Source organism: Talpa occidentalis, unplaced genomic scaffold (assembly GCF_014898055.3).
Source record: "Talpa occidentalis isolate TD23 unplaced genomic scaffold, MPIMG_talOcc4v2.1 talOcc4.9, whole genome shotgun sequence".
Taxonomy (NCBI): Eukaryota; Metazoa; Chordata; class Mammalia; order Eulipotyphla; family Talpidae; genus Talpa; species Talpa occidentalis.
In genome coordinates, this window is record NW_023605305.1 from 41,580,064 (window position 1) to 41,593,086 (window position 13,023).

A 13,023-nucleotide genomic window follows, 5' to 3' on the forward strand; every position below is an offset into this window, starting at 1 on the left:
ACTTCTTTGAAAGAGCTCCATTTCTGCTGGTCTTCTTTCCTATGAAAGGAAAAAGATGGCGATTAGCTAGTCTATCAAGCCACATTCACGCATAGACTTTTAGTTCTAAGTTTAAAAAAATTATGGAAAAATTTATTCTAACCACACTTGGCTAGCCTATGTGATAACAGTCATCTATTCAGTGGTGCAAGTACAGGATCATAACCACACTGTGAAGTGACCATTCCCAAGACTTCCACAGAGTCAGGAAGGATGTTACCTCACAAAATATAATTGCCACTCTTAGACATCATTTCTCTATTTACTGTGGCTGGAATTGTATATGCCGGCTGCCTGGGACATGAGATGGTTTGTCTGTACTAGTGAGCAGTGCATTTGGAATGCTCAGAAGGGAGGAAAAAAGAGGGAAAAACAGAACAGGCTAAATGAAAACAGTATAAACACTTAACTGTATGTTTACTTATTTTTTTCAGTGAAAAGTGAATCTACCAAGAACACTGGCAATGAAAATTGAACACTTATTCTGGAGGAAGACTGCAAAAATTCCCAGACTATTGCAGAGGACTCTGCGCTGATAAGCTATTGGATAATTGGGATGTTGTCTGTGGTGATTGGAATTTTTTGTTTCTTTGAAAAGTAATTAAACAGTCTAAGGATTTTTGGGTTTGTTTGGCTTTATGGAAAAGATATTTCTTACCCCTTGACTGTAAGGCCCTTATTCATATTAACAATCCCCTCCTTTTTTTTAATGATTGCATAGTGCTTATTTTAATTAGGCCTTGGCTTTCAATGTGCTTAATTTTATAGGCTGAAAACTTTTTTTGTTGTTTTAATATAAGAGCAACACAAGGATATCTGTGTCAGCCACAAAGTTTGGCATTCTCTTTAGTGGAACCTCACTAAACAGAAAGATGGTACATCATCTAGCCATCAGGTACCCCCATTCTAGTCTTTATGATTTATATGTGATTTTCCTCTTAAGTCAACTTAATGGGTCTTTTATACTTGCATAGCACCTAGTACAATGTTCTATATGTAAAGGCTGATTAAATACTAGTCACTACTGTTTCTTATATCCATTATAGAAAATCAGTGGCAATGAATTGTTGCTTGAACCATCTCTACACACAAATTTGGCTCTACTTATTCATAAGCTGTATCTTATGAATTCTGTGTCTTTCATCCAGTTCCCACTCCACTCTTGTCATTACCACACAGGGATGTTATGATGAGTATTTTATGCTGTGTTTTGAAAAATCTAGCAATAACTAAGTTGAAAACACTTGGAAGTCTTCAAAGTGTTACTGGAATGTATATGTGTATTTATGTTTATACATGACAATGTATACCTTATGGCAGCTCTGTATACATTATGATTTCACATGTTGAAATTAAGGTTTCCTAGTTTTATTGGAATTTATACAGTTATGAAATTGCAATATGACTATAAAAGTAAATGATTATTACATCTGTATTGCATCTGTGTACTTAATGGTTAAAGAAAGAGTAACAAAATTGGACATTGGTAAAGTTTATTTTTAATATACAATTAGAATAATTTTAGACCAAAAGTAAACTAGAGTATTAATTAAAGCATCTTGAAGATATTAGAAATACAAAAAGATAATAGAAGAAATATGAAAAGATTATTAGAAAAGAGCATATGAGAAACTTGTAGAACACACACATACACGTATAAGTATATAACTTGGGGTAAAAATTAGAGACAATAATTCAAAAATGGAGCTGCAAAGACTCTTGGTATAAAAGGATGATTGGAAATGTGATTCATAGAAAATAAGGCCTTGCCATTTAAGAAATATGTTTCCTACATCAACTTCAGGAATCTTCTCATATAGTAAAAAACTGTGTATCATTACATTATTCACAGTGTTAATGGAAAGACAGAGAAATGGGATTTCAAGAGTCATATTTAATCTATAATTGCAATTGGTATTATTGAAACAGGCAAGAAATAGGATGAATTGAATCAAATAGGTCATAGAATTGTTATTGGAAAAAGCAGAATAAAGTACACAAAAAGAACATGTGATCTGAGTATCAGGGTGGAGAGGAATTTCCTGACAGTGAAATCTGTTATGATGTAGTTTCATTTCCAAGAAAAGTGTTGAGTTCCATCCCTTCTAGAATTTAAATTGAAAGCTGGACAAAAACCAAAGATTTATCCTTTCTTTCCCCTTGCCCAGGAAGGAAAAAAAAATCTGCATGATCTAATGTATCTTTGCCATCTCTGTTTTCTAGAATTTTATTAGACTTTTCATTTATAAACTATTCCTTAGGAAAGAATTTAAACTAGCAGTGTTCCCTTAAATATAACTATCAGCTCATTTGATTAATATGTGCATTTACTTCCACAGGATTTACAATAAACATGTGTTTTAGTGAATAACCATGTCAACTGCTTGTAGAGGGTAAAATTGGGAAAATTCACTTGAGAGCCCTAGAATCTTACAGTATTAAGACTAGATTTCTTCTTTAGAGACTCAGTCCATTTTGGATTCTTAACAAATTCTGATGAATAAACAAATACCCTGACCCATGCTAAGTTCAACATCCTGCATTTTGTTCACAGATTACATTTTAAAAGGAGAAAAGCTCCACCTGGCCTTTATTTTAAACAATGATTTCAAAGGAAAGGTAGGTCTTTCAAAATTGCTTATTATGACATCTGGGATTAATAGCCATAAATTATAGTAAACAAAGTTTGCACCTGTTCATATTATAAATATAAATTAAAAAGAATTGCTATAATTGCTTTTAAAATTCCAAAGTGTAGTCGAACCAATTTGTTTCTCTGTAGCAAGAAGTGGGGTTCAAGTTTCACAATGTTTAGTAAAATGTTAAATACATAACTGTAATGTCAAGAATTTCCTTAATACATTTCATTTAATTTGGTTGACAAACATGTATTGTACCTGATTTCATATTAGTCTTTAAATTTTAAGATATCTAGTCTGCTTTTATTTAATCACTACCTCATTAAACTGTGTCATTTATATTCAGGTAGCTATTGTACACTTTTGATTACTAACCAATCATCCTTTAGTTGCAAGTCACCAAAACATAATGTCAGCATGAAGGGCAATTTTGGGGTTCATAAATAGGGGGTATGTACGGGCATGACTAGATCCAGGAACCCAGTGAGGTCATCATCCTATCTCCCATACTTGGCTCTAACCTTTTTTTCTTTCTGGATTGGTTTTCTGTTCCAGGCTGACTTTCTCTATGAGGATACTCTCTTTGGGGTGTGAGGCAGTAAGATGAGGATGGTAGATGACAGCCATTGACAGTTTCAGCTTACAGCATCATCATCAGTGACCCAAAGCATGGCAGCAAATTATATAATACTTCAGGTAGAATTTTGATTTTGTCCAGTTTGGTTCATGCATCCCTGAGAAGATAAAGAGAGGAATTCCCCCCCTCCCCCAGGCAGAGTAGAGGGAACAAGAGAAGAAAGGTAGTTATTGAGAATATAAATATAACAGATGTCGGCTGCACCCTGTTTGAATTTGAGTAGAAAGAGGTGTCTGATTTGAAAGAGTAAAATCCTAAATTAACTTTGAAACCTTCATTGGCTTTAACTAAAGATTTTAATTCCTGCTTAACATCACTGCTGTTTTGAGTTGCCATAATGGATATTTGAGGGGTTTTCTTCGAAATGTTTTCCATTTGTGTTTGATATCATGGTGGTACTGGTTTGATCAGATGCACATAGCACCAATCTTTTTGGTGGATTTGGAAACTCAGAGTTTCATCATTTGAAAATAGTTGATTTTGAAGTTAGAGTTGTGCTAGAGAAAAATGCTTTAAGGAATGAAGACTACTTAAATAAAAGTAGGTCCTTAAATAAACCTTTGGGATCTGTACTTCACCACAAAGTATTTTCTTTCAACATTGGTTAATGAAAGCTATCTAAAGTATGTGTGCATATTTCTTTAAAATGAACTATAGTGTAAACATTTTCCATATTGGAGTGTGGTAGACTGTACTCATATTAAACTTCAACTAAATGTGTCCTTTAGCATTGGATGAGCCATACAACTCTACAATCACCAGTTTTCTTTTGTTTTGTTTTTTTTTAAAGATTTATTTATTTTTTTTATTTAGACAAGAGCCGGGGTACAGGCCAGATGCGCGGGAAGGTGAGAGGATTCACCAAAGACAGAGCAGGGAACAGAACAGGCAGACTCATGAAATATACGGCTGAGGGGAGCAGCGGGTGAGACAGGAGAGGTCTGCTCGCCATGTGGGTTGCTCTGAGGCTGGCAGGGATCGAACCGGCACTGCAGAGGCTGCGGACAGCTTCACAGCGCTTCGCTCAACCACCTGTGCCACCAGGGATTTAATGAATAAAACACCAAGACATTTCCCCTTTATGATTTGGCCCAACATAATTTTGCAGTCTTCTTTCATCCTTGTATTGTCACCCTTTGCTTCAGTCACACAGCGTAACTAAATGTTACCATATATGTATCCCAGACTATTTTTCATCCCTGAACTGTTTCATTTTTTTTATTTTAACATTTATCATTTTTTACATTTTTAGACAATATTTGCTTCCCCCACCCCCTCAGATTGAGTCCCCATAGAATTTCCTTCCCCAAGGCACCCATGTACCATCACCACAGTCCCCTGTGCTCCTCCCTCCCTCCCACCTTCTCATCCCTCTCCCTCCTCCTCCCCTGCAGTATGTCTCTGGTTTATAATTGTCTGGTTTTGCTTTGTTGTGTTTTGTACTGTTATTATTATTATTTTTACACTCATATCCTATTTGAGTGTAATACACTAATACACTCATATTCCTGTTATAAGTGAAACCATCTGATATTTTCCTTTTTCCTCCTGGCTTATTTCACTGAGCATAATTCCTTCTAGCTCCATCCACGTTGCTGCAAATGGCATGAATTTATCTTTTTTGATTGCTGAATAATATTCCATTGTGTATATGTACCACATCTTCTTGATCTAGTCATCTGTTTTTGGGCATTTGGGTTGTTTCCAGGTTTTACCTATTGTAAATAGTGCTGCAATAAACATAGGTGTACACGTGCTCTTTTGAATCAGTTTTTGTGTCCTTTGGGTAGATTTCTAGGAGTGGAATTGCCGGATCGTATGGTAGCTCCATTTTTAGTAGACTGAGGAACCTCCAGACAGCTTTCCACAATAGCTGGAGCAGTTTGCACTCCCACCAGCAATGTAGGAGAGTTCCTTTTTCACCGCATCCTCGCCAACACTTGTTGCTTATTTTTTTGATATGTGCCATTCTTACTGGTGTAAGGTGGTATCTCAGTGTGGTTTGGATTTGCATTTCCCTGATTATAAGGGATGTTAAACATTTTTTATTAGCCTGTTGGCCATTTGCATTTCCTCTTTGGAGAACTGTCTTTTGAGTTCTTCTGCCCATTTCTTGACTGGATTGTTTATTTTTGTTGAGCTGTGTGAACTGTCTTTCTTGTTCATTATCTTCCCCAATCATACCCTCCCTTTCTTTTGAAATTCAGCTTGACCCATCTTGCTGTGATCTTCCCATGTAGAAGTTGTGTTTACATTCACACTGTATGCAACTTCTCACTAGCTGATGCTAATGTCAAACTGGTTGTTCAATAATTCTAATATCACACTGATTAATAAGAATAAGAACATGTATTAGAGCTTACTAAATAACAAGCACTATACATCAACTTATTTAAGATTTCTCACAACAATCCAGTGAAATAAATGCCACAGTAAAGGCCTGCAGTTAAGTGGGGTGCAAAAATACCAGTGACATGAAATGGGTTGCATTATTGGAGGCTGAAAGAAATGACAGAGCTTGTTCAACTAGCTACCCAGAAGTTCTTACCATCTAACTGTAAGGTTCCAAAGCTATCCTTTACTTCGGCATCACGTGGTGGCAGATGTCCACTCGGGGACATACCAAAGGAGACAATTTTGAGTCAGTCCTATGGCTGACTTGTACTTCTAGGATAACAGAGTGAGTCCAGGAATCTCCCAGCTACCTGATACCCAACCTTGCTGAGACTAACCTACTTTCTACCTCCCCACTTCCTGAAACAGCCCACCATTTCCTCACCTGTCTTCACCCTCCCTTTCATATTCCTCCCCTTCAGCAAGAGTTAAGAATTTAAGTCCACACTGGTTTGAGAACAGGGGCTAGGTGGAAAAGAAATGACTTGTGTTAGTGTGGGCAGCTGTATTGATAGGGTTTGCTCTGCTATATCCACTTGACAGATGGAAAAACCAAGGCACAGAGACTAAGGCTTCTATTCTTCATTCATACTGTTAGATGATAATCAAGTTTGGATGTTTTCCTTCTCCTCATTCCTTTTTGTACCTGGTATTCTTCCTCCCTGTATAATTATTGATAAAGTTCTGTATGTAACTAGTTCAAATCCATGGCTAATATTTGTATCACAGCATCAAGCACAATTTCTGACATAAAGAGAACTGTCAATAAAGATTGTGTATTGTGATGAGTTGGGAGAAGTAGGGAAGCTCTCTAGGTTGAAAAATAAATTTTTTAAGGCCTCAGTGATGTAGCAGTTCTTAGTGAAGTGCTCTATCACTTTCTCAAATTTTCTTCAAAGTCACTGACATTCCTTTTGCAAGTTGTCATGCTGGCATTTTCTTAATCTGAAGGTGTTAATAGAAGGATTTCCACTATCTCAGGACCATAGTTCATGGATGGAAACATTGAGAGTTGCAATTGTTCCTTCGTGCCTCCAGAAATAACCCCGAGTATACATCTGCAGTGACAACTCCATGAGCACGGTTGCCTGGCCAAGAGCCATTTTAGACTAAAGAGTTCAGAGATGTTAAAATTGGAGCCAGTGTCAATTAAATACAGTATTATCCCCATTTTATATGGGCAAGGACTAAGGTTCAAACAGTTTGGTAACAGGGAAAGTAAATAATTGAGCCAGGGTTCAAACCAAGGCTGTTGGGGCTTCAGAGGTCATGTCCTTAACCTTTGGCTGCAGAGGCTCCTTAATGGGCTTCATTTGGGTCATCAGGCCATCCTGAAGTGTATTTCCTGGTGATTTGAAGTAAACACTATATTTTACTGGCTCTTAAGAGTGAAAGTATTTTAATAGGCTACTTTGTCCTTTTTTGAAAAAGGACAGTTTCTACATAATTGTGAAACTGCCTTTTCTTGGAGGCTTTGCTCTTCAAGCCTGGTTACTGATGGTTAACCAGATGCTGTGATGGACAGCAGGCTGTTTCTCCTAGCATGTTGAGTTCCTGCCTGAAGTCTTTTATCCACGTTACTCACATATTTTGCTGGTTTGGGCATAAAAACTTCAATCACTTCAGTTAGTTTGGAACCAGCTGTTAATGCTAATGCCAGTTTTTTCAGTGGATTCCAGGATATTAGTATCAAGTCTACATGATTGTCCATTATGAATTATTCATATGCTCCGAGGAGTTGATTACAACTCAGAGACACTGTGCAGACCTCAGGGAACATGGCTATCCTGGACTACCTGGTGAAGGGGGCCCATGTGGAAAGGCTACAAGGAGAAAGACAGCTGCTAATGTTTGTCACATTGACATTATGTCGAGTGGCAGGAGGAACATGTGTTTGACTTGCTGGTGAATTCAGCTGAGAGCTGTTGGGCATTCCCTCTGAACGGGACAGGGGGAGTTGGGACAACACATGAGACAAGTTTCATTTGAGGACCTGTTGGAGATATTGGGAATGGCTTCAGAAGTGGCAATAGGATGGCTGGAGAAAATCCATGACAAGAGCAGAGCAGATAAATGAAAGCCTTGTAAACAGTGAAATATGAATCTTGTAATTCTTAATTTCATGGAATGGAAGCAAGTGGTCATGCTCTGAACTATATAATCAAGGAAATGTAAACTAAGCCCTGTGATTTTAAAACGGGACATTTCCTGTCTCCCTCAAATAGGTAAGACAGGGACTGTCAAATAGTGGTTTTGCTTTTTATTTCAGAAAAACTTCCCTTTTCCCAGGTTTCCACTGAGCACTTGAGGCGATTTTTGCTGTCAGGAGAGACTGTCATCCACCACTTCTTGGTATCATGATTCCGTTTGGCCCCTTGTACAGTTGATTCTAGTTTTAAGTCCATATGGTATGAATCTGTGGTGCAAAGAGAGTCCCTAAAGCCCAATAACTTATTATTTTTCCTAGAGCCCTGTGGCCCTACTCTTGACTGCTGCTCTGTGTTCCTAAAGAAAAACAGTCAAGTCCGATCTCTGTGTTTTGAAGTTTCAGTGGTTGGGTAACCAGATGCTGTGATGTTGTGCTTTCAGGCCCTTGCCAACATAGAAGAGACAGCAACTTTTTCCATGTTCCTGACAGATTGGGAGGTGTTTTCTCAAATTCTCTGCTTTAGATCTCTCCCTGGAAAGGTTGGTCAGTTGTTCAGCCAACATCCTTGGCCTCTGCACCTAGTGCAGCTTAGAAGCCTGTAAATAGTTTCAGCAGAAACATTTACATTTGGATCCTCACAAACAAAACTTCTAAGCATTTGAAATGGAAAACTTGAAGTGATGAGGAAAGCCAAGGCAGAGTGGGCATCCAGTCTTCTAGGTATAAATTAATGGGACCTGTAAGAAGAAAGCTACTGTGTGCAGACAGGGGGAGAGACAACATGACCCAGATATTCTTTTCTCACTTTCCTAAGTGGCAAGAAGAGCAACTGTGAGGTTAGGTTTGAATTTTTCTTAAAGCAATCATAGTCTATCCCCTACCAAACTCGTGTACCCCTTCGGAGTGAAAGGGGAAGCAAGTTATTTCTTCCCTCTTAGCCCATTGAAAAGTTCTTTATTTGAAATCCTATAATTAAGCCCACCCAAAAGTACTTTATACTATTCTGTAATCTCCTGTAGTCTTAGTGTTTTGCCTAAGAATAGTACACATATATCATGCTTCGGCCAAGTGATGATAAAAGTATAATTATATTAAAGGGTGCGGTAAAAATCTGTTGTTTGCTCTCTAGCATGCATCCCCTTTCTTTGGGATAACCATATCGTGAGTTCCTTTGGGAAACTACCAGCTCCTCTGTGTTCTCAGCCATCTGGTTTGGATGGGATTAGCCCAAGGCCAGCCCATGGGTGGCTTTTCATGAGCCTAAACAGATTAGACAGCCCCATACTGGTGGTCAGGTGTTTTGTTCAAAATTGTGCAAGTGACCTAAGCTGGTACAATCTGAGGGGACTACAGAAATGTGGAAGAGATCAAACAGGCCATAAACTCTCCCCTGCACTAAAGATACAAGGCTAACAGCTGGTTAGCCTGTTTTGCTGCTACATGAAGAACCAGCCTGAGAATGGTGACAGCTCAGAGGAAACTGATTGGGTCTTTATTAAACCAAGGCATTGATCCCTGTGCAGTGTTCAGTTGCATTAGCCAATATGTTTTTTTCCCTCCTTATTCACATTTGGGTGAATTGGATTTTCTGTCAACTATATCAGAATTTGATACCAGGAAATGAAGTATGGCAAATTATATAGCTCCTGAACGATGGAATTAGTTGAGTCAAGATAGTGAAGGGGAACCTGTATATCCTACATAAGACTATTACTGAGGATTAGATTGGTTTGTAAAAGGAAAACTAATTGTAACTGTCCCTTTAAAGACATTTTCTAGAAGTTGCACACAGCACTTCTGTTGACATCACTTCTGTTGACATCCCATTTGCAAAACTTGGCCACGTGGCTACACATTCTTATAAGGCATGGAAAGAAGTCTTTATTTGGGTAGCAATATGCGTAATTAAGAATTTGGATCTTCTTACTAAGGAAGAGGATTAAACAGGTTTTGGAAGATAAGTAACAGTCCTTAACACTACTGGTCACTGGCAGTGCTTGTCTTGTCGTTCTGTAATAGTTGGTTATTCCATTGTCTAATGTTTACTGGGACCTTCACCCATATATCTTCTTGGGCTGCATATTTAAGGGACAGGCTGTAGAATGTGTTGGCTGCAGTTTAAAGCCTTTGTAAATATTATAGGAAAAACAGATTTACTTTGAAACTAACATCTTTAAAAACAAAAAAGGAATGAAATGACAGCTTTGCTACAAGAAACTCTTTCTGTGACCTGCAATCCAAGAGGACTGAGTACAGTAGTCTGGATCCTTGACTGAATGGAATAGCCAAATTCCTTAGTTGTTAGTTTGAGCAAGGCAGAAGGGAAAAGTATGATAAAGTAAGATTGGCCTGAAATAAGTGCTTTTGTCCAAGTCTCTCTAGAATCCTCCTGCCAAGGGGATAGGTATGTCTCTTGAAAAGATGTAGCTAGTGCGCAGTTAGGCTGCAAAGGAAGATTCCCTTTTCCTCCGTGCTTTTTATTGGCCCCAAACAGAGGCCAATATGGAAACAGAGACCATAAATTTATAGCTCTCCCAAACCTGGGTTCTAAATGAAAAACTATCAGTCAAGTAGACCTCTACTTTTATTACTAACTCCTGGAATGACCAGTGTATTAATCAAGGTTCTCTAAAGAAATAGACCATTAGGATGTGTGTACGTGTGGGTGTAGGTGTGTGTGTACAAATAGATTTATTATAAGGAATTGAACCATGCAATTATGGAGTCTGGAAAGTCCTCAGATCTGCAGGATGAATTAGCAGCTGGAGACTCAGGAGAGCCAGTTTCATTTGGAATCCAAGGGATATCACAGTTCAAAGGTGGTCAGGCAAAAGTCCCTCTCTCTTACTTGGGAGAGGTCAACCTTTTTCTGCAACTGACTGGATGAGGCCCACCCACATTAGAGTGGGAAATCTGCTTTACATGGTGTTCTCATTTAAATGTTAAGTTCATCCCAAAACACCCTCTCACACACATTTCAAATAACAACCAAATCTGTCCACCCCATGGCCCAGTCATATTGAAAATAACCATCACAACCAGAAATGCAAAGATGAAGCCTAATGTCATGAAGGATGTAAATCCCCCAACTCTGACAAACATGATTGCCCAACTCCTAAATAAATCCTCAGAGCCTCACCCCCACCATTCCTATACTCCCATTTACGTCAACAAGCAGTGGTCACTAAAGCTATGCAGTCCTCTGAAGAGACTCTCATAGGACAAGGAAGTCTTGGAGAGTGAAAATGAGGCAGCCCCAGAACTTCACTGCAAGATAGCGTATCTTTGCATTTTTGTCCAAAAAGATTGTAGTATGTATGAAACTAATGGCCACTGCATATTTCACATTTTCCCCTTTGCAATTTGGAGTTTTGATTACAGTTGTTTTCTCCAGTTTCTGTTATATATAGGGTGTGTTTAAACATTATTACCTACAGAGCACTCAACCATGAAGACTCACTTGACATGATTTACACATTGTCATGAAATGCTGGACTTTTTATTAATAACCTGAATAAGATTTCATATTATCTCTTTTTGGAAAGGGAATGTGACATTTGTATATCTGGAAGCTGTGGGTTGATGTTAGGAAGCCAAAGGCTGGACTGCCCAACATGGCTTAGTCCTTCTATCAGATATTCCTTTCAAACATTGCCTTTGAGAGCCACTTGTCTCCATTCTCAACAAGGATAAATACCACCCTTCCCATGCCACTTTCAGTCACAGTAATTAGTGAGGAATGGACACGTATGTCTATACCAGAGTGAGCCTCTAGAATTTTCTAGGAATGCTAGAACCCATTCTATCTTCCTCATTTGGGCTAACTTCTGTGGGGATGTGAGCTTTAAAACACTGCCATTGTTTTGGGTGCCACAAGGGGAGCCAGCCTGAAAATCAGTCTTCAAGCAGAGCTAAGATAAACTCTAGTAATAACATTTTGCTTTCCTGCTGCAATCATTCTGCAGTGCTTTCCCCTCATTTGCAACAGTAACAACAAAATTTCACAAGTAATATAGAGGACAGGAGGAAATTCCAATAAACACCTTCTTTTAGTGATCTTGTCCTTTTTTCCAAACAGCTTTCCCATTTGGTCAGCTCTACCATGCATAATTGAAGTTTCCAGAACCTACAGAATCTTGGAATACTAGAAATGAAAAGATAAACTACAGATCAGTTAGTTCAGTGCTTCTGCATGGTGCCTTGGGCCAATAAACAGCTGTTTTTTAAGTGATTCATGAATATTTTTTATTTAATAAGTATAATAAATCCTAGAAAAAATTACTAGTATTTGCACATTGAACCTGTGATTTCACTGATTGTATGTAATGTTTATCCTGAAGGGGAAATTGAAGTTTAGAGAAATAAATGTTGGTTTTAAATGGTAATCATCTAATGGTAAAGGAAGGAGAATCTTATAACTGGAAGGAGCTCTTGAGATCATGAAGTCACTTCCCCACCCTCACCCACCTTCAATGTCAGAATTCCCTTCAAAGCATCTCTCGCAAGAGGTCATCCCCCCTTTATTTGAATACCTGCAAAGATGGAAAGCTTGTTACCATTCAAGGCATCACACTCCATTTTGGCAGTTCTGATAGTTAGAAAATTCTCCTTATACAAAGCCAAAATCACCCTCTTGAAATTTCTTCCCATTTGGCTCCACTTCTTCCGTCTGAAGCCACTCCCCACGTTTAGATGTTTCAAGATCATTACTTGAAACACATCCACTTCTGCCCACATCCACTTCTCCACACACAAGCACAAGTCTCTTCATGGAATATGGTTTTGAATTGTTCTCAAATGTCTTTCTGCTAAAGTTTTGGTCTAGAACATAATGTATATATAGTACAGACTAAACTAGAACTATCCAACTCCTTGTTCTGGACCTTATGTTTCTATTAAGGCAGCCTGAGAGCACCACATCCCATCTTGACAATTGAGAGACATTATTTTGTAGTCAACTGGTTGGCCATTTGAACCTTTGTTCACAACTCAATTTATTCTTATTCCTTTCATCCCACCACTTTAGTCTATTGAGATTTTTTAAATATTGATTGCATCAGCCAATTTATTAAATCCAGGAATAATACAGAGTGCTGCCTTTGAAACTTAAGAAAAGTAATCTCAGGATACATAAAAATGTAATGAATAAGAAAAGAATGAAATTG

General features: G+C 38.2%; 1 protein-coding gene across 1 annotated transcript in view; it reads left to right on the top strand.

Annotated features, from left to right (window-relative positions):
• Positions 1-3,771, top strand: part of ZNHIT6 (zinc finger HIT-type containing 6) — a 48,690-nt gene extending 44,919 nt beyond the window's left edge. Inside the window, exon 10 of the mRNA XM_037499168.2 lies at positions 474-3,771. Coding sequence (XP_037355065.1) covers positions 474-514 — 41 coding nt within the window. The 3' untranslated portion in view covers positions 515-3,771. The remainder of the gene's footprint in view (positions 1-473) is intronic.
• Positions 3,772-13,023: the final 9,252 nt, after the last annotated feature.